Here is a 26,332-nt window from a genome sequence, read left to right as displayed (position 1 = left end):
AAAAATAAATAAAAATCTGTTTTAGAATGTACAGGTGAAGACCTTTCATATGATACCCCACTTGATATAGTCACTCACTTCGAAAGTTGAAAATACTAATTATTAGTTCATGACCACAATTTAATTTTTTTTGTGTGATCTAACCCTAAATTCACGGTTTTCAGATTTTTCCCCAAATGTCAGCTATAAGATCTACCTACCTGCCAAATTTCATGATTCTAGGTCAACGGGAAGTACCCTGTAGGTTTCTTGACAGACAGACAGACAACCAAGTGATCCTATAAGGGTTCCGTTTTTCCTTTTGAGGTACGGACAACAAACAGTTAATGTCAAGCGGAAATTTTATTTTGCTTTATTTTACATTGATGCGATATACGATGCACGTCTATCGCTTGATAATGGTTATGATATTTTGACGGTGGTCTTCTCAATTGAAATGCATCACTACCCATATAAATGCCAAAGTGTGTTTATTTGTTGGTTTGTCCTTCAATCACATCGCAACGGATATCGACGGGATTTTTGGCATGGGTATAGTTCAAAGCCTGGAGAGTGACATAGGCTACTTTTTATCCCGGAAAATCATAGAGTTCCCTCAGGATTTTTAAAAACCTAAATCCACGCGGACGAAGCCGCGGGCATCAGCTAGTAGTAAATAAGATCTAATCTCTAGCGAAAGCCTGCGCGATCTGATTGGCTAGCAGCGACGCGACGGCCATGTTGGGACAGTTGGCTGTGACCATGCTCGAGTCTTCGTCCACCTTCACAGACAACAGCACCAGATCCTGGGACGACAGCATCCGCCCTGCGAACCTGACAAACATACACATATTTTTATTTTTATTTAAAGAATATTAGCCATGTTAAATGACTTATATTCCCCTTTCCCCTCCAACTAAGCGTCAAGCTTGTGCTAGGAGTGGGTACGACAATGGTGCAACGGGCGGGGTTTGAACCGTCGACCTTTCGGTTTTCAGTCCACTCCTTTACCCGTTGAGCTATTGAGGCTATAACACATTAGAGAGAGATATAAGACATTAGAATCACATAGATCATTGTGGTGAAACGTCACACGTAACAGCAGCTAGAGAGAGACACACATACACACACACATGCATATGTTGTGAATCACCTACTAGGTATTTTTACTAGTTAATTGACTTTTATATTATACTAGCTTATGCTCGCGACTTCGTCCGCGTGGACTACACAAATTTCAAACCCCTATTTCACCTCCTTAGGGGTTGAATTATCAAAAATCCTTTCTTAGCGGATGTCTACGTCATAATAGCTATCTGCATGCCAAATTTCAGCCGGATCCGTCCAGTAGTTTGAGCTGTGCTTTGATAGATCAGTCAGTCATTCAGTCAGTCAGTCAGTCAGTCAGTCAGTCAGTCACCTTTCCCTTTTTAACCGACTTCAAAAAAAGGAGGAGGTTCTCAATTCGTCGGAATCTTTTTATATATTTAGATTGTAAAGCTTGTTTAAATTATTTGGTCTCTTCAAACGTACTGTTATAAATTTATAATTAGTAACTATTTAAGTTATCTGTAAAACAAAATTGTAATCCTATTTGGCCTTATTTTTAGTCTGTTATTATGTAAAATTATATTGTATGTATCGCTGTTGATTGCAAATAAACGAATAAAATAAAATAAAATAGACACGAAGCAAAATAAGAAGAAGAGACACAGCAAATGAACTTTCGCATTGCTACTGCTGTCGCGTTGCTGTCGCTACTGCAACGTTTTACGTAATCACCCCGCCTTGCTCTGTAGTGAGCCGGCTATGGGTTGGCCAGTAAACATTTACCTGAGGGAGTTCCCGGTAGAGGTGACGCAGGCCACATTAGCAGTCTCAAACACTCGTTTACAGATCGCAGACTCGTCTTCGAGTTTCGCTGCTTGTTTATTGCACTGAAAAATTATACAATTACATTGGGGCTAATTCTGAGCACAACCTAATTTTAGAGTATTCGCATGCTCTTCTTAGTAATGTAATATGAAAAGGACAGACACAGTTTGACAGTTTTAAATTTAATTTTTAGATGGTGAAACCCGTGATTTTAGCATGCACTCGCGAACCTACCGTTTAAATTTGTATTGTGCACTAAAATTTAGAGTCTTTAAATGTGAAAGTCATGTTCCGTTCCTTTTTTAGCATTAGTAAAAAGAAAAGGATGCAGATACTCTAAATTTAGTTTAGAGAGAGACTAGAAAATCGGGGCCATTACTACCACTTAAATAAGCTGATGTACCTGCGCAGAAATCTTATTTTTGAATGGCGGAAAATGTCTCAGCCAATCATAACACGCGTCCGTCTGCTATTGGCTGTTGCCTATGCGCGAATTAGAAGCGAGATAGCACAATTCTGTTCTTGTGTTCAAATCTTAACGTCAAGCAATAAGATCAGCAGGGCGATTGTCTAAAACCTGCATCAATCATTATTACAATCTCAATTGTTCTGATTGGCTGAATTTGTGCGATTCTTGTTGCAACAATGCATTGTGGCCAATAGTGAGCGAGCATTAACCAATCAGAGACGATTGCGATCGTGACATTGTAGCTGTCAAACAACCGCGGTAGGGCCACAGCCGCTGCTCGATTGTGGTAGAATGACAGCTACAATGTCACGATTGCAATCACCTCTGATTGGTTAACGTTCGCCCACTATTGGCTACAATGCATTGTTGCAACAAGAATCGCACAAATTCAGCCAATCAGAACAATTGAGAGAGAAAAAAAAAAAAAATCTTGTTGCAACAATGCATTGTAGCCAATAGTGAGCGAGCGTCAACCAATCAGAGGTGATTGCGATCGTGACATTGTAGCTGTCATTCTCCCGCAATCGCGCAGTGGCTTTTCGATTGCGGTAGAATGAGAGCTACAATGTCACAAACTCTCGGTTTGACCCTGAATCTGTCAAATGTTAGGTATAGTCCGCACAAAATGACTTCTCACGCGCCATTTTAACAAAAAAAATCATGTCAAAAGTATGAAAATAAGGACTAAAAGCGTACTTTTGACATGAAAATTGACACAACAAGTTGAAACGGTACGTGAAAAGTCATTTTGTACGCATAATACCTATTTGAGCCAAGTATGACGTGAAATGAGAGATATAAAAATATAGTAGCTACTCTAATTGTTGGTCAATCTGCCACGACGGACGGCTCATGTCGTCCTATCTATTCGAAAGCGCTTGTAAAAAGTCTACTTGAATATAACATATTCTATTCTATTCTATTCTATTCTATTCTATTCTATTCTATTCTAGCCTATATAGCCTGCCAGTATAGGTGAAGCCTCGAGGTTTTGTTACAAGTTTCATATCACAAGCCTCGACAAGCAAGCAAGTTTCAAGTCACAGCCTCCGCGGTGTGCGGGGCGTCTCCCCGCCTCACACCCTGATTGCCATCTCAACTTGTCGCAGACTATCATTGGCAGTGAACTGTGACGTTACCTCAGTCATGCCTCTCAGCTTCCTCTGCTCAGCATCCCACTTGCTCTCCGACATGGTGACAGACCGCATCAGCTCGCCCACCGGTGGGGTGATGGACACGGACACCTCACCTATTCACATTCAAAAATCATCATCATCATGATCCACCCATCACCGGCTCACTACAGAGCACGGGTCTCTTCTTTCAGAGTAAGAAGGGTTTTGGCCAAGTGCGGATTGGCAGACTTCACACACCTTTGAGAATATTCTGGAGTATCTAAGGCGTGCAGGTTTCTTCACAATGGTTTTCTTCACCGTCAAAGCAAGTGATATTTAATTACTTAAAACGCACATAACTCCGAAAAGTGCCCGGGATGGAACCCCCGACCTCCGATTAGGAGGCGGACGTCCTAACCACTAGGCTAACACACCTGATTAAAAAAAATAGCACTAAGGTATCGTGGGGCATCCGACAAAAGCGAAACTTCTTAAATATTGTATTGAATAATGCACACTGTATAATAAAATCTACCTTGTACTATCATGACTGCCATTTTTTTTATTCATAGTAAACTTTGACGTAATTTTAGGAAGTGAACTACAAAAATTGTAATGGCTACTTTGATATGACAATGGATTAGTACAAGTAGCTTACCTAAAGAGCTGATGACAGTAAACTCGATGGGTTGTATCGAGTCAGCAAAGTCCACGCCCAGAGTCCCACTCGCAGTAGCGCCGGGACCCAGCCGTGGGATTGGCGCGAACTCGTGAATCGAACGAGCTCCGGTTAGAGTCTAAAAATATTAATTAATTGTCATGGTAACGCTAAGTTTATGTGTACGCAAATATTGTTAGCAAGGGTAATAAATGGGTGCATGTATCCAATTTTACAGGGAAAGAAGTGAAACTTAGGGTCTTTAAAAATTATTTTGGTTTTTTTTTTTTTTAATTACCTACCAACATAAAGAATGTGTAACAAATCCAATTTAGACACAGCAAAAAACCACGAAGGTTTAAAAAGTGTGTCATTCCGTCTACTTCTTAATATATAATAATGGTGCTTCTATTAACAATTTGCATTGTTTATAGATACACTTATTACATTTTATACAAAAATGGGGATCATTACAATTTGTTAATATAATAGGATTTTAGCTTATATTTTAAATTGAAAATTGAAAATTAGCTTATATTTTGAATTGAAAATTGATGACATTTTCTTGATTAGTACCTCGAAAACTGCTAAAAATGGTTATTACCCTTATTGTTAATGTGAAAAGTCAGCCGTCTTGGATTTAAAAATAGACTTCACTTTCGTCATCAGCACGTCGAAAAACTCCAATGCCATGGCTTGGATGTCAAGTCGTATCGTCATTCCGATTTCGATTCGATTTTAGATGCTGTTTCTTGTCAGGACCCCTGGGGGATCATCTGCACCTGAGCTGAGGGCACCAGGGGGGGCCACCATGACTCACCTTCTTGTTGACGCGTATGTTCTCCAGCACGTCGGGCGTGTGGTTGGTGAAGCTGATCTCTATGGCGCACATCTTGTGCGAGTAGAGGTGCGGCGCGCGGCCCCACTGCCGCGTGGCGCCCAGGCCTCGGGACATCACGCGGGGGATCATCTCCACCTGAGCTGAGGGCACCAGGGGGGGCCACCATGACTCACCTTCTTGTTGACGCGTATGTTCTCCAGCACGTCGGGCGTGTGGTTGGTGAAGCTGATCTCTATGGCGCACATCTTGTGCGAGTAGAGGTGCGGCGCGCGGCCCCACTGCCGCGTGGCGCCCAGGCCTCGGGACATCACGCGGGGGATCATCTCCACCTGAGCTGAGGGCACCAGGGGGGGCCACCATGACTCACCTTCTTGTTGACGCGTATGTTCTCCAGCACGTCGGGCGTGTGGTTGGTGAAGCTGATCTCTATGGCGCACATCTTGTGCGAGTAGAGGTGCGGCGCGCGGCCCCACTGCCGCGTGGCGCCCAGGCCTCGGGACATCACGCGGGGGATCATCTCCACCTGAGCTGAGGGCACCAGGGGGGGCCACCATGACTCACCTTCTTGTTGACGCGTATGTTCTCCAGCACGTCGGGCGTGTGGTTGGTGAAGCTGATCTCTATGGCGCACATCTTGTGCGAGTAGAGGTGCGGCGCGCGGCCCCACTGCCGCGTGGCGCCCAGGCCTCGGGACATCACGCGGGGGATCATCTCCACCTGAGCTGAGGGCACCAGGGGGGGCCACCATGACTCACCTTCTTGTTGACGCGTATGTTCTCCAGCACGTCGGGCGTGTGGTTGGTGAAGCTGATCTCTATGGCGCACATCTTGTGCGAGTAGAGGTGCGGCGCGCGGCCCCACTGCCGCGTGGCGCCCAGGCCTCGGGACATCACGCGGGGGATCATCTCCACCTGAGCTGAGGGCACCAGGGGGGGCCACCATGACTCACCTTCTTGTTGACGCGTATGTTCTCCAGCACGTCGGGCGTGTGGTTGGTGAAGCTGATCTCTATGGCGCACATCTTGTGCGAGTAGAGGTGCGGCGCGCGGCCCCACTGCCGCGTGGCGCCCAGGCCTCGGGACATCACGCGGGGGATCATCTCCACCTGAGCTGAGGGCACCAGGGAGGGGCCCACGGGGGTGATGCTGTCACCTGGGTTACCAAGGGACCATTATGCAACAAACTACATACATAAACAAAAAGTATCTAAAACTTTGGCCAACAATTATTAAGACTATTGAGTGTCCTAAGGCATCCTTACCATCTCCAACTCCTGGCGGCAGGGTAGTGGGCGGGGACAGGAAGCCCCCACACGTGGGCGTCATGGTGGGCAGAGAGCTGGCCACTTCGTCCAGCTCCAGAAGCAGTTCCAAGTTGGATTTATCATTCTTCTTGTCGTTTACTTCTGCTTTTGGAGGTTCCTATGGAAGATGACCCATAGTTCTTGAAATAGCCTATTTTAAGTTTCATCATCATCATCATCATGATCAACCCATCGCCGGCTCACTACAGAGCACGGGTCTCCTCTCAGAGTGAGAAGGATTTTGGCCATAGTCTACCACGCTGGCCATGTGCGGATTGGTAGACTTCACACACCTTTGAGAACATTATGGAGAACTCTCAGACATGCAGGTTTCCTCACGATGTTTTCCTTCACCGTTAAAGCGAGTGATATTTAATTACTTAAAACGCACATAACTCCGAAAAGTTAGAGGTGCGTGCACGGGATCGAACCCCCGACCTCCGATTAGAAGGCGTACGTCCTAACCACTTGGCTATCACAGCTTGATTTTAAGTTTAATCAAAAGTAATGCTATGAATATAAGTTACAATCAATCTTTTCGTATCGTGAAATAAAAACTATATATACCCTATCGGCGGAAAGAAGTTATAGTAGTATAGATAGACCTATCTTTGTTACAGTACGCGGCAGAAAGTAATGTACATCGATCTATAGAAGGAGATAGCAGATTTGTAGAGCGGTGTCTCTGTCGTTGAGACATACAAAATGTCATATAAGTAGGTATGAGTGACAGAGACAACGCTCTACAAAGCCGAAACGTCATTCTAAAGGTCGATGTACATTACTTTCTGTACTGTACGTGATCCCATACAAATGATAGAAGCAAAAATCTCAGTGGGCGCTAACCGTTTTTAAATCAACAACAAATCTTCATTTAGATTTTAAAGAATACAAACCTTCTGATTCTCTTTTTTGGTATCCTTCTTCTCTTCACTGGTCTCGGAATTCTCCGACTCACTCTCCGAGCCAGAGGAAGATTCACTGTCAGACTCTGAATCCGATGTACCGGAGTTTGATGACCTGAAAGATTGTTTTCTTCGAAGACAATGGTACTGATTTTGAGCACAACTAAATTTAAGAGCATTCCCATCCTCTTTTTATTAATGTTATATGAAAAGGACAGACACAGTTTGACAGTTTTAAATTTAACTAGCTTATGCTCGCGACTTCGTCCGCGTGGACTACACAAATTTCAAACCCCTATTTCACCCCCCTAGGGGTTGAATTTACAAAAATCATTTCTTAGCGGCTGCCTACGTCATAATAGCTATCTGCATGCCAAATTTCAGCCCGATCCGCCCAGTAGTTTGGACTGTACGTTGATAGATCAGTCAGTCAGTCAGTCAGTCACCTTTTCTTTTTATATATTTAGATTAAAAAAATGTACATCCTATACTTCGTGCTGAGTATACTGTAAGTGGATGTGTTTTTACAAACTTACTTATAATTGCTGCTTTTTTTAGTTTTTTCCTCTTTTTTGCGTTCGAGAACATTGTTTGTTTCTTCTTCCCTGGTGAGATACAAGCAGCGGTTATATTACATACACACACACACACACACTTGGTACACTCAAGTAAGAACTGTAATTTTTTTATAATTTTTTAGTGTTTACCTACGCTTCAATGAAATTACTACTATGCCTTGACCACTCGGCCACGGTCTCGCTTACTGCCAGTGACGAAATTGGTGATATATGTATGTTAACTCAGTACTGAAGCGACTGTTTAATTGAAGCGACTGTTTAATTTAAAAAAAAAAAAAAAAAAATCTCGTTCTTAGAGCTACATTGTAATATGTGCCTTTGAAAGTAGTTTCGATAACTGCAAAGTGTCGCTACTAGATGGCATTAAACAGTCCAATGTGATGTGACCACAAATTCACGACTTTCAGACTTTTCCCCTAATGTCTGCTATAAGACCTACCTACCTGCCAAATTTCATGAATCTAGGTCTACGGGAAGTACCCTGTAGGTTTCTTGACAGACCAACAGACAGACAGACAGACAACAAAGTGATCCTATATGGGTTACGTTTTTCCTTTTGACGTACGGAACCTTAAAAATTAAAATGTGTCAATGAACAAATAATTAGTATTTTCAAGTTTCAAAGTACTCACTCATCTGACTCCTCGGAGCTGCTGGAAGCAGCAGACCCTGAAGATGAAGACGCTGATCCATCACTGTCCGGCTCCGAGTAGAAGGTCTTGTTTTTCTGCTCAAACTATTTTAGTACACGTTAGTAATGATTTTGTTTTGATATGCCATTTTTGCTATACTAAAGGACATGGGGAGACCAACGCATTATTATTTCACAAAAGCCAACATTGTGATTCAATCAATCAATCAGCCTGTTTGCGTCCACTGCTGGACATATGCCTTCCCTAAAGCGCGCCACCACACATGATCCTCCGCCTTCCTCACCCACTCACTTCCCGCTACCTTCTTAAGGTCGTCAGTCCAGCGGGTTGGAGGTCGTCCCACACTGCGCTTGCGTTCTGGAGTGGAGACCATTGTGATTAATGAAATGAAATGGGTCATGAACTCAGCAATGAGGAATACGATGTAGAAAGAGACGGATATGCCAGAAACGAGGCCTGGTGATGGGCGCAGCGGTGGCTTCTCGCAAGCTCGCGCCCACGGTCTCCCGCGGCGCCTGCGGCAGGGGCCGATAGCCCGCCGCGGCTGATGCTATGTACTGCGATAGAGATCCTACTGTGTACTGGTCGCGATCTGACACACCTGCGCGTCATCAGAGACTTGTGTGGTGATGGGCGCAGCGGTGGCCTCTCGCAAGCTCGCGCCCACGGTCTCCCGCGGCGCCTGCGGCAGGGGCCGATAGCCCGCCGCGGCTGATCCTATGTACTGCGATAGAGATCCTACTGTGTACTGGTCGCGATCTGACACACCTGCGCGTCATCAGAGACTTGTGTGGTGATGGGCGCAGCGGTGGCCTCTCGCAAGCTCGCGCCCACGGTCTCCCGCGGCGCCTGCGGCAGGGGCCGATAGCCCGCCGCGGCTGATCCTATGTACTGCGATAGAGATCCTACTGTGTACTGGTCGCGATCTGACACACCTGCGCGTCATCAGAGACTTGTGTGGTGATGGGCGCAGCGGTGGCCTCTCGCAAGCTCGCGCCCACGGTCTCCCGCGGCGCCTGCGGCAGGGGCCGATAGCCCGCCGCGGCTGATCCTATGTACTGCGATAGAGATCCTACTGTGTACTGGTCGCGATCTGACACACCTGCGCGTCATCAGAGACTTGTGTGGTGATGGGCGCAGCGGTGGCCTCTCGCAAGCTCGCGCCCACGGTCTCCCGCGGCGCCTGCGGCAGGGGCCGATAGCCCGCCGCGGCTGATCCTATGTACTGCGATAGAGATCCTACTGTGTACTGGTCGCGATCTGACACACCTGCGCGTCATCAGAGACTTGTGTGGTGATGGGCGCAGCGGTGGCCTCTCGCAAGCTCGCGCCCACGGTCTCCCGCGGCGCCTGCGGCAGGGGCCGATAGCCCGCCGCGGCTGATCCTATGTACTGCGATAGAGATCCTACTGTGTACTGGTCGCGATCTGACACACCTGCGCGTCATCAGAGACTTGTGTGGTGATGGGCGCAGCGGTGGCCTCTCGCAAGCTCGCGCCCACGGTCTCCCGCGGCGCCTGCGGCAGGGGCCGATAGCCCGCCGCGGCTGATCCTATGTACTGCGATAGAGATCCTACTGTGTACTGGTCGCGATCTGACACACCTGCGCGTCATCAGAGACTTGTGTGGTGATGGGCGCAGCGGTGGCCTCTCGCAAGCTCGCGCCCACGGTCTCCCGCGGCGCCTGCGGCAGGGGCCGATAGCCCGCCGCGGCTGATCCTATGTACTGCGATAGAGATCCTACTGTGTACTGGTCGCGATCTGACACACCTGCGCGTCATCAGAGACTTGTGTGGTGATGGGCGCAGCGGTGGCCTCTCGCAAGCTCGCGCCCACGGTCTCCCGCGGCGCCTGCGGCAGGGGCCGATAGCCCGCCGCGGCTGATCCTATGTACTGCGATAGAGATCCTACTGTGTACTGGTCGCGATCTGACACACCTGCGCGTCATCAGAGACTTGTGTGGTGATGGGCGCAGCGGTGGCCTCTCGCAAGCTCGCGCCCACGGTCTCCCGCGGCGCCTGCGGCAGGGGCCGATAGCCCGCCGCGGCTGATCCTATGTACTGCGATAGAGATCCTACTGTGTACTGGTCGCGATCTGACACACCTGCGCGTCATCAGAGACTTGTGTGGTGATGGGCGCAGCGGTGGCCTCTCGCAAGCTCGCGCCCACGGTCTCCCGCGGCGCCTGCGGCAGGGGCCGATAGCCCGCCGCGGCTGATCCTATGTACTGCGATAGAGATCCTACTGTGTACTGGTCGCGATCTGACACACCTGCGCGTCATCAGAGACTTGTGTGGTGATGGGCGCAGCGGTGGCCTTCTCGCAAGCTCGCGCCCACGGTCTCCCGCGGCGCCTGCGGCAGGGGCCGATAGCCCGCCGCGGCTGATCCTATGTACTGCGATAGAGATCCTACTGTGTACTGGTCGCGATCTGACACACCTGCGCGTCATCAGAGACTTGTGTGGTGATGGGCGCAGCGGTGGCCTCTCGCAAGCTCGCGCCCACGGTCTCCCGCGGCGCCTGCGGCAGGGGCCGATAGCCCGCCGCGGCTGATCCTATGTACTGCGATAGAGATCCTACTGTGTACTGGTCGCGATCTGACACACCTGCGCGTCATCAGAGACTTGTGTGGTGATGGGCGCAGCGGTGGCCTCTCGCAAGCTCGCGCCCACGGTCTCCCGCGGCGCCTGCGGCAGGGGCCGATAGCCCGCCGCGGCTGATGCTATGTACTGCGATAGAGATCCTACTGTGTACTGGTCGCGATCTGACACACCTGCGCGTCATCAGAGACTTGTGTGGTGATGGGCGCAGCGGTGGCTTCTCGCAAGCTCGCGCCCACGGTCTCCCGCGGCGCCTGCGGCAGGGGCCGATAGCCCGCCGCGGCTGATCCTATGTACTGCGATAGAGATCCTACTGTGTACTGGTCGCGATCTGACACACCTGCGCGTCATCAGAGACTTGTGTGGTGATGGGCGCAGCGGTGGCCTCTCGCAAGCTCGCGCCCACGGTCTCCCGCGGCGCCTGCGGCAGGGGCCGATAGCCCGCCGCGGCTGATCCTATGTACTGCGATAGAGATCCTACTGTGTACTGGTCGCGATCTGACACACCTGCGCGTCATCAGAGACTTGTGTGGTGATGGGCGCAGCGGTGGCCTCTCGCAAGCTCGCGCCCACGGTCTCCCGCGGCGCCTGCGGCAGGGGCCGATAGCCCGCCGCGGCTGATCCTATGTACTGCGATAGAGATCCTACTGTGTACTGGTCGCGATCTGACACACCTGCGCGTCATCAGAGACTTGTGTGGTGATGGGCGCAGCGGTGGCCTCTCGCAAGCTCGCGCCCACGGTCTCCCGCGGCGCCTGCGGCAGGGGCCGATAGCCCGCCGCGGCTGATCCTATGTACTGCGATAGAGATCCTACTGTGTACTGGTCGCGATCTGACACACCTGCGCGTCATCAGAGACTTGTGTGGTGATGGGCGCAGCGGTGGCCTCTCGCAAGCTCGCGCCCACGGTCTCCCGCGGCGCCTGCGGCAGGGGCCGATAGCCCGCCGCGGCTGATCCTATGTACTGCGATAGAGATCCTACTGTGTACTGGTCGCGATCTGACACACCTGCGCGTCATCAGAGACTTGTGTGGTGATGGGCGCAACGGTGGCCTCTCGCAAGCTCGCGCCCACGGTCTCCCGCGGCGCCTGCGGCAGGGGCCGATAGCCCGCCGCGGCTGATGCTATGTACTGCGATAGAGATCCTACTGTGTACTGGTCGCGATCTGACACACCTGCGCGTCATCAGAGACTTGTGTGGTGATGGGCGCAACGGTGGCCTCTCGCAAGCTCGCGCCCACGGTCTCCCGCGGCGCCTGCGGCAGGGGCCGATAGCCCGCCGCGGCTGATCCTATGTACTGCGATAGAGATCCTACTGTGTACTGGTCGCGATCTGACACACCTGCGCGTCATCAGAGACTTGTGTGGTGATGGGCGCAGCGGTGGCCTCTCGCAAGCTCGCGCCCACGGTCTCCCGCGGCGCCTGCGGCAGGGGCCGATAGCCCGCCGCGGCTGATCCTATGTACTGCGATAGAGATCCTACTGTGTACTGGTCGCGATCTGACACACCTGCGCGTCATCAGAGACTTGTGTGGTGATGGGCGCAGCGGTGGCCTCTCGCAAGCTCGCGCCCACGGTCTCCCGCGGCGCCTGCGGCAGGGGCCGATAGCCCGCCGCGGCTGATCCTATGTACTGCGATAGAGATCCTACTGTGTACTGGTCGCGATCTGACACACCTGCGCGTCATCAGAGACTTGTGTGGTGATGGGCGCAGCGGTGGCCTCTCGCAAGCTCGCGCCCACGGTCTCCCGCGGCGCCTGCGGCAGGGGCCGATAGCCCGCCGCGGCTGATCCTATGTACTGCGATAGAGATCCTACTGTGTACTGGTCGCGATCTGACACACCTGCGCGTCATCAGAGACTTGTGTGGTGATGGGCGCAGCGGTGGCCTCTCGCAAGCTCGCGCCCACGGTCTCCCGCGGCGCCTGCGGCAGGGGCCGATAGCCCGCCGCGGCTGATCCTATGTACTGCGATAGAGATCCTACTGTGTACTGGTCGCGATCTGACACACCTGCGCGTCATCAGAGACTTGTGTGGTGATGGGCGCAGCGGTGGCCTCTCGCAAGCTCGCGCCCACGGTCTCCCGCGGCGCCTGCGGCAGGGGCCGATAGCCCGCCGCGGCTGATCCTATGTACTGCGATAGAGATCCTACTGTGTACTGGTCGCGATCTGACACACCTGCGCGTCATCAGAGACTTGTGTGGTGATGGGCGCAGCGGTGGCCTCTCGCAAGCTCGCGCCCACGGTCTCCCGCGGCGCCTGCGGCAGGGGCCGATAGCCCGCCGCGGCTGATCCTATGTACTGCGATAGAGATCCTACTGTGTACTGGTCGCGATCTGACACACCTGCGCGTCATCAGAGACTTGTGTGGTGATGGGCGCAGCGGTGGCCTCTCGCAAGCTCGCGCCCACGGTCTCCCGCGGCGCCTGCGGCAGGGGCCGATAGCCCGCCGCGGCTGATCCTATGTACTGCGATAGAGATCCTACTGTGTACTGGTCGCGATCTGACACACCTGCGCGTCATCAGAGACTTGTGTGGTGATGGGCGCAGCGGTGGCCTCTCGCAAGCTCGCGCCCACGGTCTCCCGCGGCGCCTGCGGCAGGGGCCGATAGCCCGCCGCGGCTGATCCTATGTACTGCGATAGAGATCCTACTGTGTACTGGTCGCGATCTGACACACCTGCGCGTCATCAGAGACTTGTGTGGTGATGGGCGCAGCGGTGGCCTCTCGCAAGCTCGCGCCCACGGTCTCCCGCGGCGCCTGCGGCAGGGGCCGATAGCCCGCCGCGGCTGATCCTATGTACTGCGATAGAGATCCTACTGTGTACTGGTCGCGATCTGACACACCTGCGCGTCATCAGAGACTTGTGTGGTGATGGGCGCAGCGGTGGCCTCTCGCAAGCTCGCGCCCACGGTCTCCCGCGGCGCCTGCGGCAGGGGCCGATAGCCCGCCGCGGCTGATCCTATGTACTGCGATAGAGATCCTACTGTGTACTGGTCGCGATCTGACACACCTGCGCGTCATCAGAGACTTGTGTGGTGATGGGCGCAGCGGTGGCCTCTCGCAAGCTCGCGCCCACGGTCTCCCGCGGCGCCTGCGGCAGGGGCCGATAGCCCGCCGCGGCTGATCCTATGTACTGCGATAGAGATCCTACTGTGTACTGGTCGCGATCTGACACACCTGCGCGTCATCAGAGACTTGTGTGGTGATGGGCGCAGCGGTGGCCTCTCGCAAGCTCGCGCCCACGGTCTCCCGCGGCGCCTGCGGCAGGGGCCGATAGCCCGCCGCGGCTGATCCTATGTACTGCGATAGAGATCCTACTGTGTACTGGTCGCGATCTGACACACCTGCGCGTCATCAGAGACTTGTGTGGTGATGGGCGCAGCGGTGGCCTCTCGCAAGCTCGCGCCCACGGTCTCCCGCGGCGCCTGCGGCAGGGGCCGATAGCCCGCCGCGGCTGATCCTATGTACTGCGATAGAGATCCTACTGTGTACTGGTCGCGATCTGACACACCTGCGCGTCATCAGAGACTTGTGTGGTGATGGGCGCTGCGGTGGCCTCTCGCAAGCTCGCGCCCACGGTCTCCCGCGGCGCCTGCGGCAGGGGCCGATAGCCCGCCGCGGCTGATCCTATGTACTGCGATAGAGATCCTACTGTGTACTGGTCGCGATCTGACACACCTGCGCGTCATCAGAGACTTGTGTGGTGATGGGCGCAGCGGTGGCCTCTCGCAAGCTCGCGCCCACGGTCTCCCGCGGCGCCTGCGGCAGGGGCCGATAGCCCGCCGCGGCTGATCCTATGTACTGCGATAGAGATCCTACTGTGTACTGGTCGCGATCTGACACACCTGCGCGTCATCAGAGACTTGTGTGGTGATGGGCGCAGCGGTGGCCTCTCGCAAGCTCGCGCCCACGGTCTCCCGCGGCGCCTGCGGCAGGGGCCGATAGCCCGCCGCGGCTGATCCTATGTACTGCGATAGAGATCCTACTGTGTACTGGTCGCGATCTGACACACCTGCGCGTCATCAGAGACTTGTGTGGTGATGGGCGCAGCGGTGGCCTCTCGCAAGCTCGCGCCCACGGTCTCCCGCGGCGCCTGCGGCAGGGGCCGATAGCCCGCCGCGGCTGATCCTATGTACTGCGATAGAGATCCTACTGTGTACTGGTCGCGATCTGACACACCTGCGCGTCATCAGAGACTTGTGTGGTGATGGGCGCAGCGGTGGCCTCTCGCAAGCTCGCGCCCACGGTCTCCCGCGGCGCCTGCGGCAGGGGCCGATAGCCCGCCGCGGCTGATCCTATGTACTGCGATAGAGATCCTACTGTGTACTGGTCGCGATCTGACACACCTGCGCGTCATCAGAGACTTGTGTGGTGATGGGCGCAGCGGTGGCCTCTCGCAAGCTCGCGCCCACGGTCTCCCGCGGCGCCTGCGGCAGGGGCCGATAGCCCGCCGCGGCTGATCCTATGTACTGCGATAGAGATCCTACTGTGTACTGGTCGCGATCTGACACACCTGCGCGTCATCAGAGACTTGTGTGGTGATGGGCGCAGCGGTGGCCTCTCGCAAGCTCGCGCCCACGGTCTCCCGCGGCGCCTGCGGCAGGGGCCGATAGCCCGCCGCGGCTGATCCTATGTACTGCGATAGAGATCCTACTGTGTACTGGTCGCGATCTGACACACCTGCGCGTCATCAGAGACTTGTGTGGTGATGGGCGCAGCGGTGGCCTCTCGCAAGCTCGCGCCCACGGTCTCCCGCGGCGCCTGCGGCAGGGGCCGATAGCCCGCCGCGGCTGATCCTATGTACTGCGATAGAGATCCTACTGTGTACTGGTCGCGATCTGACACACCTGCGCGTCATCAGAGACTTGTGTGGTGATGGGCGCAGCGGTGGCCTCTCGCAAGCTCGCGCCCACGGTCTCCCGCGGCGCCTGCGGCAGGGGCCGATAGCCCGCCGCGGCTGATCCTATGTACTGCGATAGAGATCCTACTGTGTACTGGTCGCGATCTGACACACCTGCGCGTCATCAGAGACTTGTGTGGTGATGGGCGCAGCGGTGGCCTCTCGCAAGCTCGCGCCCACGGTCTCCCGCGGCGCCTGCGGCAGGGGCCGATAGCCCGCCGCGGCTGATCCTATGTACTGCGATAGAGATCCTACTGTGTACTGGTCGCGATCTGACACACCTGCGCGTCATCAGAGACTTGTGTGGTGATGGGCGCAGCGGTGGCCTCTCGCAAGCTCGCGCCCACGGTCTCCCGCGGCGCCTGCGGCAGGGGCCGATAGCCCGCCGCGGCTGATCCTATGTACTGCGATAGAGATCCTACTGTGTACTGGTCGCGATCTGACACACCTGCGCGTCATCAGAGACTTGTGTGGTGATGGGCGCAGCGGTGGCCTCTCGCAAGCTCGCGCCCACGGTCTCCCGCGGCGCCTGCGGCAGGGGCCGATAGCCCGCCGCGGCTGATCCTATGTACTGCGATAGAGATCCTACTGTGTACTGGTCGCGATCTAGGAGCAATAGAATACAAGATTTTTATTTTAATAAACTTTTACAAGTATTTAAAAACAAAAATACATAGGTACAACTTACCTTTGAAATTACTCTGTATCGTCGGCTTAGGCTTGTCGGGGCAGAATATCTGCGCCGCGTACTGGCTCAGCAAGCCGCTCTGCTGCGGGTCTATGAACCGGCGGAGCATGCGTGCTCGGTCGCGCACGTCGTAGCTCGCGTCGTACCGTGCTAGCGAGAGCACGTACTTGCACAGAGGAACTGTGTCTGGCTGCGTTATGGACAGCTTTACAGCAAGGGATAGGAGTTGGAGCTTCACTAACTCATCCTAAAAGAAAAAAACCGGTCAAGTGCGAGTCGGACTCAGACACGAAGGGTTCGGTAACATCGTACAAGAACACTTTGATTTTTTTTGGGTTCTACTTTTTTTTAAATTGAATGTTAGAAATTCTCTTCCACAATATATGTTTCTAACCAATTACAATCCGGGTATCTTTAAAACAAGAGTGAATAGGCATCTTCTAGTTAAACGCGTCCATCTTAGGCCACATCATCACTTTCCATCAGGTGTGATTATGTGTAAGCGCTTGCCTATCACTGCCCATGTTATAAATGCGAAAGTATGTTTTTTGTCCCCCAATCACGTCACAACGGAGCAACTTATCGACGTGATTTTTTGCATCGGTATAGTTTAATACTTCGAAAGTGACATGGGCTACTTTTTAGACTCGAAAATCACAGTTCCCACGGGATTTTTAAAAACGTAACAGTCGCGGGCATCTGCTAGTCTACATAATTGTAAATGCGAAATACCACTCACTCACTAACTAATCATGAAATCTGAGAAACTATAAAGCCTACAAACTTGAAATTTGGAAGGACGTACGTGTCAGCTAAGAAACGTATTTGAGCAAATTTCCCCCTAAGGAGGTAAAAATCGACATTTAGGTTATTAGCTTTAAATAATAAAAATCTGTATAAGAAACATTACACGGACGAAGTCGCGGGCATCAGCTAGTAAATAAATAAAAATGAAAATTTGTAGTCAAGTTTGGTACTAACTACTAAGTGGTAAGACACACCTGGTCAGCAAAGTTGGCCGCCATGTGAGCCAATATGGCGGCCGCGCGCGCGTGCTTGGCGCCGTGCTCCGCCACCAGCCACACGGCGGCCGCGCGCGCGTTGCCCGCCAACCTGTGCCAAAGGACAACCATTCAAGCTTTCGCCAAACAGAATCAAAAACCGGCCAAGTGCGTGAGGGTTCCGTACTGCAATCATATTTTATCGACATTTTGCACGATAAATCAAAAACTATTATGCCTAAAAATAAATAAAAATCTGTTTTAGAATGTAAAAGTAAAGCCCTTTCATATGTTACTCCACTTGGTATAGTAATCTTACTTTGAAACTTGAAAATAGCAATATTTGTTCACACATACATTTTAATTTATTCTTGCGATGTAACCACAAATTCACGGATTTTAGATTGTTCCCCTCGTCTGCTAATACCTACCTTCTATAGGTAACATAGGTTTCTTGACAGACAGACAGACTGACAGACAACAAAATGATCCTATAAGGGTTCCGTTTTTCCTTTTGAGGTACGGAACCCTAAAAACATATCTTTACAAAAACTCGAATCAAGCAATCGACAAGCCAAGCGCCACGGGACAATCGCGCTGTTACTGGGTCAATAAATTTTCCAAACAATAAGCACTACCCATATTATTGATATTCTACCCAGATTATAACAGTGTGTTTGTTTGTTGGTTTATTGGTTTGTTAGTTTGTCCTTCAATCACATCGCAACGGATCAACGGATCGACGTGATTTTTTTGCATGAGTATAGTTAAAGACCTGGAGAGTGACATATGCTACTTTTTATCTCAGGAATTCAAAGAGTTCCCACAAGATTTTTAAACACCTAAATCTCAATAACAATAACACTAGCAGTAGTTTTTGCTAGCGTTCTGGTTACACCCTGTATAATCACCTGTCAGATCGCAGCAGCTTGGCAGCGCGCGACACGGCCGCCTGCGCGGAGCTGGCGCCCCCGCCCACCACTCTCTTCACCACCACCACCGCTTCACATACCTCTGGTTACACCCTGTATAATCACCTGTCAGATCGCAGCAGCTTGGCAGCGCGCGACACGGCCGCCTGCGCGGAGCTGGCGCCCCCGCCCACCACTCTCTTCACCACCACCACCGCTTCACATACCTCTGGTTACACCCTGTATAATCACCTGTCAGATCGCAGCAGCTTGGCAGCGCGCGACACGGCCGCCTGCGCGGAGCTGGCGCCCCCGCCCACCACTCTCTTCACCACCACCACCGCTTCACATACCTCTGGTTACACCCTGTATAATCACCTGTCAGATCGCAGCAGCTTGGCAGCGCGCGACACGGCCGCCTGCGCGGAGCTGGCGCCCCCGCCCACCACTCTCTTCACCACCACCACCGCTTCACATACCTCTGGTTACACCCTGTATAATCACCTGTCAGATCGCAGCAGCTTGGCAGCGCGCGACACGGCCGCCTGCGCGGAGCTGGCGCCCCCGCCCACCACTCTCTTCACCACCACCACCGCTTCACATACCTCTGGTTACACCCTGTATAATCACCTGTCAGATCGCAGCAGCTTGGCAGCGCGCGACACGGCCGCCTGCGCGGAGCTGGCGCCCCCGCCCACCACTCTCTTCACCACCACCACCGCTTCACATACCTCTGGTTACACCCTGTATAATCACCTGTCAGATCGCAGCAGCTTGGCAGCGCGCGACACGGCCGCCTGCGCGGAGCTGGCGCCCCCGCCCACCACTCTCTTCACCACCACCACCGCTTCACATACCTCTGGTTACACCCTGTATAATCACCTGTCAGATCGCAGCAGCTTGGCAGCGCGCGACACGGCCGCCTGCGCGGAGCTGGCGCCCCCGCCCACCACTCTCTTCACCACCACCACCGCTTCACATACCACCCATTCTGAATAAAGGAAAATGGAACTTCACTTACATTGAATAGAATACAAATTTCTATTGTCTGTGTTTTCTGAGAACGAAAGAGACAGTAATATCAAACATCTAGAGTAAAAGAGGTAGAGATAACTCACCATCTTTGTAGGATAAAAGAGACAACAATAACAAATAACTTTGAAATAAAAGAGACAGAAATATCTTACCATCTTTGCTGGACAGAAGATGCAGTAACCCATTAAGGCAGGTCTCAGTTTCTGTATGAATGGCCACGGCCAGCCTGCCTATCGCTTGTATAGTGGCTGCCACAAAAGCCTTGTCACTCGATGTCACATAGGTTTGGTATTCTCTCAGCACAACTGCCGCGCTTGCTTCAGTCGCTAAATTAGTTAGAATCTCCAGTTTTAAGAGTTTTAGATGTGTTGCGTCTGAGTTTCTTACGAAGAATGACTTCAGGAATGGTTCGAAAAGCGACTGAAAGGAAAAATTGGTTTTTAACTTCTCATAAAGTTATCTCGTGTTATATAGGAATTTCTATAGTGCCTAAGCCTAACCTCACACCCATGCTCTACTGGTACTTTATTTACGTCAAAAAGGTCTCCGAACTTGAACTTATGTTCGTTGTTTGTGTAGGTATGTTGATAGAAATATCTTATAGAGATAATTGCTGCCCTGACTGCTTTTTAGCTTTTTACATTTACTTATTTTTGGTACAAAAAAAACTTGGCAATGCCATGCCGTGCGGTTGCCGATCAATGTGAAAAGATCTTAAGGATACGCTGCCATAAAACGAGCCGATTCTCTTGTACACAATCTCTAAACTAAACTAAATTAACAGGTCTAAATTTAGTGCCATCCTTTTCCCCAAGCAACATTATGAAAGGGATAGCATTAAATTTAGACATGCCATTTTAGTTTAGTTTAGAGATTGTGTACAATGAAATTAGCCACAATGTAGTGTTTGTTAGTTAGGTTACGATTTCCGTTAAAATTAGGCAGTAGAACTAATAGATATTTTTTACTCCTGTGGATAAATTTTCGCGTTCTTCCTGACTGACTGACTTATATATTAACGCACAGCCTAAACTGCTGGTCCTAGAGACTTGTTGAGAGGGTGTGTCCTTTGTAAAGTGTTAGGTATCCACTAAAAAAGGATTTCTGGAAATTTCACCCCTAAGTGGGTTAAATGGGGGTTTGAAATGTATGCAGTCCACGCGGATAAAGCCACGAGCATAAGCTAGTAATTCAATACATTTAGGTACAGTTGTAGATCCTTGAATGCACTCATAAAAATCAGATAAAAGTCCATCCAATGACTGATTGCAGATAGCTTTGAAATATCAAAAAAAAAAAAAAAGTTGTAGATCCTTACCCGTCTGGTGACAGTGATAGAAGCGATGGTGTTCAGCACAACGCTCTGCACTTCGATGGGTGCTCGTAACAAGCGGACCATGGCTTTGGCCACCGGCGGCAGTTCTTGAGCTGCAACACCATAATCCATACTAACCATACTAATATTATAAATGCGAAAGTGTGTCTGTCAGTCTGTGTCTCTACAACCGATTTTGACGAAATTTGGTACAAATATAGCTTGCATCCCGGGGAAGGACATAGGCTACTTTTTATCCCGGAAAAATGAAGAGTTCCCACAGGATTTTTAAAAACTTAAATCCACGCGGACGAAGTCGCGGGCATCATCTAGTGTAAAATGTAATGCATTCAAACTAAGAATAGGCCAGACTTTCCGCCATATTGTGACGTCTTAGCTGAAAATGTGGTTAATTCCGTTGTACACAATCTCTAAACTAAACTAAAATGGCACCTGTAAATATATTGCTATCCCTTTCATAATGTTGCATGCGGAAAAGGATAGCACTAGATTTAGACCTGATGATTTAGTTTAGGTTAGAGATTGTGTACAAGAGAGTCGGCCCCATATATAAGTCTAAATTTAAAAAATTAAAACACACTGGGCGAGCTAGACGCACGTTTACTATCGCTAAAGCTGTGTTTACACTCACCGGGTCCACAATGAAAGAATAATTGAGCTACGGCCATAACGACGCCCGCGTTTCTGCTCTGCAGTAAGGGCTTAGCGGCCCTCCGTAGCAGCCTAAGGTCGGCTTCCACACTGGGCGAGCTAGACGCGCGTTTACTATCGCTAAAGCTGTGTTTACACTCACCGGGTCCACAATGAAAGAATAATTGAGCTACGGCCATAACGACGCCCGCGTTTCTGCTCTGCAGTAAGGGCTTAGCGGCCCCCCGTAGCAGCCTAAGGTCGGGTTCCACACTGGGCGAGCTAGACGCGCGTTTACTATCGCTAAAGCTGTGTTTACACTCACCGGGTCCACAATGAAAGAATAATTGAGCTACGGCCATAACAACGCCCGCGTTTCTGCTCTGCAGTAAGGGCTTAGCGGCCCCCCGTAGCAGCCTAAGGTCGGGTTCCACACTGGGCGAGCTAGACGCGCGTTTACTATCGCTAAAGCTGTGTTTACACTCACCGGGTCCACAATGAAAGAATAATTGAGCTACGGCCATAACAACGCCCGCGTTTCTGCTCTGCAGTAAGGGCTTAGCGGCCCGCAGTAGCAGCCTAAGGTCGGGTTCCACACTGGGCGAGCTAGACGCGCGTTTATCACTTCCGTCACTGTCTGAATCGTAGAAGGGCTTGTCACTGTCACTTGAATAGTTCTGAAAGCAAATTATTATTCCGATAAGAAGAAAATTTAATGCTATCACGGAACCCTCGTAGCTTTAGTTTTAAGTTTTCGTAATAATTATCACCACTATATCTTACAAATCCAACAACTGACCATCAAAAAGAGTAATTTATTACCTATTTTGAATAAATCATTTGACTTTGACAAGAAAATCCAGTTGTTCCAACTATGGAATATTTTTAGGGTTCCGTACCTCAAAAGGAAAAACGAAACCCTTATAGGATCACTTTGTTGTCTGTCTGTCTGGAAACCTACAGGGTACTTCCCGTTGACCTACAGTCATGAAATTTGGCAGGTAGGTAGATCTTACAGCTGACATTCGGGGAAAAATCTGAAAACTGTGAATTTGTGGTTAGATCACACAAAAAAAAATTAAATTGTCGTCATGAACTAATAATTAGTATTTTCAATTTTCTAAGTAAGATAACTATATCAAGTGGGGTATCATATGAAAGGTCTTTATCTGTGCATTCTAAAAAACATTTTTATTTATTTTTATGTATCATAGTTTTTGAATTATCGTGCAAAATGACGAAAAAATACGACTGTAGTACGGATTCCTCATTCCGCGAGCCTGACTCGCACTTGGTCGGTTTTTTTATGACACTCACATCGGTATTAGGATCGGGGAAGCACGTCTTGGCATACACGGTGAGCACGTTGAGCAGCGTCAGCTGTCCCCACTCGTCCACGTCCGCCAAAAGGGCACACAACTTCCTGTAAGGATTTTTTTTATTTTATAGACCAATCAGACCTGGTGGCAAGTGATGATGCAGCCTAAGATGCGCTTGCCTAGAAGATACCTATTCACTTTCGACTTGAAGGTACCCATTTATTTATTTTTATTTATTGACACTTTATTGCACACAACACAAAGTAAACATTGAAAAAACACAATACAGGATCTTATTCTAATAGATGTAGCATGCAAAGGCGGCCTTATCGCTAAAGCGATCTCTTCCAGGCAACCTTTGACGAAAGGAATCACGAAAGCACGGGTTGGTGCGGCAGCCGAAAATGGCCCTAGTTATTATTATAAATTAGACTACCTACATACACAGTACATTCTAATAATACACAAATAAATATAATTATATATACCCATATACATATATCTATAATATACTACATAATTCTGTTTACATAGATAAATAATAGTTCTTCAAACGATTTTTGAAGGTGTTTAAGGATTTCGCCTGACGTATTTCAGCTGAGAGAGAATTCCAGAGCTTGACACTGTTAGTGGTGAAAGAGTTACCATACCATACCCATATTATAATTGGATGGGAAAACTGATGCTGGAAGGGTGTACTAAATCTTAGTAGTTCGGATTAGAAATGAGGAGGCAAATCGCTTCATACGTATCTGTGGAATGTGTCCACTACGTACGGGAGCAGACCTTGGCGATGCCTTGCGGTACAATAGTAGAAGGGTGAAGGATGAACCAGGTTGAAAAGTTCTTGACATTTGGTGGAAAATTGCCACGAACTACGCACCTGTAACTCCTGTCAATAAGACTCATGCGATCTCCACACACTTCGTTGAAGGCCATAGCAGCGGAGCCGACGACCAGCGGCGCCTTGTCAGAGAGCAGCTTGTCTATTACAGCCACTAGCTCTTCTTTCTGGTCTGGGTCTAGACTGGAACATAGATAAAAAGTTTTGTTGTGACTCAGACTCATAAAGAGTCTAATAGCTGATGCCCGCGACTTCGTCCGTGTGGAATTAGCTTTTTTTAGGTCACTCTCCAGGTCTTTGACTATAGGTACCCATGCAAAAAATCACGCTGATCCGTTGCTCCGTTGCGACGTGATTGAAGGACAAACCAATGAACCAACAAACAAACACACTTTCGCATTTATAATATGGGTAGGGAGTTAGGGATTGTAGCAGAAAAGTTTTTTTTTTTTTGTGATTTGCGATCAGTCCAAGGACTTTTAGCAAATTAGGTGTAGGATATTGTTTTGTAGCGGCTGCTCCTCTTTAGGAGCCAGCACTCAACTCTTTATTGCCTATCAAGAAGCGAGGTCGAGAATACATTTTCTCTTTAGGCGTCTCGGGTAGTCCTCAATTAAGAGCCTGGTGGCTAGTGGATTCGGATGCATCTGAAGCCGTTCTTTGTAGCGTTTCGAAAAGAAAAATAGCTCTTAGTTACCTGTACAGTTTAGGTATAGCGTGCGCCGCGGTCTTCCTCACATAGGGGCTCATGTCGCTGGCCGAGTCGCGGATGGCGAGCATCACGATGGGCACGATCATCGGCACGCGAATAGAGGACAGCACGCGCAATGCACTCGCGCGGATCAGCTGGTTGGGATCCTGCATGGCAAAGAGTTTTATTTTATAAGTCCCGCAAATTGCTATTACGCTGGAACCATGTCTCATTAACATCAAAATGACGTCATAAAATTACAAATCATATAAAAAATTGTTAAGTCAAACCTTGAGTGCTCTCTGGAAAGTGCTAATAGACAATAGAGCAAGGTCCTGTTGCTCTTCTGCATAACGCACGAGGTATACATAGACTAGCTTCTTGACCTCTATGTTTTTTGATACCACGTTCTTGACTACCGCTGGAAATCTGTGGATAATAAACATCTATAATATACCTGTATATCTTGCTACCACATGCAAAATCTACTATGTAATTTATATTATACTAGATGATGCCCGCAACTTTGTGGAACTCTTTGATTTTCCGGGATAAAATGTGGCTTATGTCCTTCCCTAGGATGCAAGTAATGTACCAAATTTTGTCAAAATCGGTTGAACGGTTGGGCCGTGAAAGGCTAGCAGACAGACAGACAGACACTTTTGCATTTATAATATTAGTATGGATAGCATGATAGGAAATAAAACACACTGAGAGCTGAGAATGTTAAAATATTCACTTACAAATCAGAAGCGTTTCTGCCTTTTGCAATCACAGCAATAATTCTTTTCATAGCTTCCAGCTTCAAAGAGTCCTTGGATCCATCCAGCATGAGCTTCAGATCTTCATTCCTTAAAAAAGTAGGTATATTATTTTATGTTATCTACTGTATGCTATTACTTAGAGGAATTGGATACCCCAAACAAAAACATTTCACGTGAATAATAAGGGGAAGTTCCTATCAAACAGTTTCAGCCATTAAAACTACTCAAAAATTATGGCAAAGTTCTTTGCTAGTCTCGAGATGGCTCTAGGATGCAAGCTACCTGTGTGCTAAATTTTAGAGACATAAAATACCTACTTGGAACATCAATCAACCAACCAATAGATCAGCCAGTTTACGTCCACAACTAGATATAGGCCACCCGAGTGCACCCACAAACCGATATAGGCCTACCCGAGAGCGTGCCACCACACAGGTTCCTATTCCTCCCTCATCCTCCCACTATTCATCTTCGCAGTAGGTTTAAGACCTCTTTTGATCACTTACTTCTTATAATCCGGTTGGAAGAACGCTCCTGATGCAGGATCAGTGACCGGGTACTCCACTTCCCCCTGGACCACCTTATCATTATTGTAGGAAGTCGTGCTCGACATTTCGATGGCAAATACCTATTCACTTTCTAATTAAATTGATTTTAAAAACTCAAAATATTCGGTAAAATTGCATCCTCAGGCTCAATGTTGTGTTGACGTATTTTGACACTAGCTAATGACATTGTTAAGTCAATGCTGTCAATGTCAGCCGGCCGATTGCCGTAAACTGACATGTGACATCGCAATAGAAATATCCTTAAGAATCGTGATCGTTACAGTTGATAAATTTGCTATCGCGGACGACTAATGCACTATATCGCATTTGGTCATTATCGACATTTTGATGACGTATTGGTAGCACGGACCTATTTATAACCCGACTAAATCGAATATCTACGGTAATCACTTGGTAATCTAGCAATTTACATGGACATAACAGTCTTCTAAATTTGGCTACGTTACTTATTACAAATAAGTAGTTAGTCTGTGGTAACTATTTAGAACCCCAGACCACAAAGTACAATTTTTTGTTGTTTTTCCTTAGTTTACGCGTTTGTTTTTTGTGATTAATTCTGCAACTTTGCTTGCTCCTCGGACTCCGGAGACTTAGTTTTTCTCACTGAACTTATACGCAAATGCCTGGGCACTGATTTGCCTAAGTATTGGGACCCTTATTGACGGA

The 26,332-nt window shown here is 49.7% G+C and overlaps 1 protein-coding gene across 1 annotated transcript; it reads right to left on the bottom strand.

The window, feature by feature from the left end:
* Window positions 1–311: 311 nt before the first annotated feature.
* On the bottom strand, window positions 312–25,809 carry rb (adaptor related protein complex 3 subunit ruby). Its single transcript, XM_069504214.1, has 22 exons — window positions 25,604–25,809; window positions 25,077–25,184; window positions 24,624–24,762; window positions 24,340–24,500; window positions 23,682–23,825; window positions 22,797–22,902; window positions 21,967–22,156; window positions 20,832–20,941; window positions 19,666–19,933; window positions 19,361–19,469; window positions 17,568–17,679; window positions 16,567–16,813; window positions 16,327–16,484; window positions 8,356–8,450; window positions 7,682–7,750; window positions 7,137–7,260; window positions 6,199–6,358; window positions 5,887–6,089; window positions 4,097–4,235; window positions 3,463–3,572; window positions 1,813–1,916; window positions 312–813 (listed from the first exon to the last, which is right to left on the bottom strand). Exons 1-22 carry the CDS (start codon window positions 25,708–25,710, stop codon window positions 663–665), a joined length of 3,114 nt encoding a protein of 1,037 aa, XP_069360315.1. The 5' UTR covers window positions 25,711–25,809; the 3' UTR covers window positions 312–662.
* Between the last annotated feature and the right edge of the window lie 523 nt (window positions 25,810–26,332).

This window comes from Maniola hyperantus, chromosome 17 (assembly GCF_902806685.2).
Source record: "Maniola hyperantus chromosome 17, iAphHyp1.2, whole genome shotgun sequence".
NCBI classification, from domain to species: domain Eukaryota; kingdom Metazoa; phylum Arthropoda; class Insecta; order Lepidoptera; family Nymphalidae; genus Maniola; species Maniola hyperantus.
Note: the sequence above shows the minus strand (reverse complement) of the source record. Positions and strands in the feature narration are given on the sequence as shown.

Excerpts from the sequence above, each read along its gene's own strand:
- rb (XM_069504214.1), bottom strand. The coding sequence starts at position 25,710 with ATGTCGAGCACGACTTCCTACAATAATGATAAGGTGGTCCAGGGGGAA. Across the intron at positions 8,451-16,326 it reads AAGTCTCTGATGACGCGCAG|AAAAACAAGACCTTCTACTC; the intron begins GTGTGTCAGATC and ends TAGTTTGAGCAG. Across the intron at positions 7,751-8,355 it reads AGCTCCGAGGAGTCAGATGA|GGAAGAAGAAACAAACAATG; the intron begins GTGAGTACTTTG and ends GTATCTCACCAG.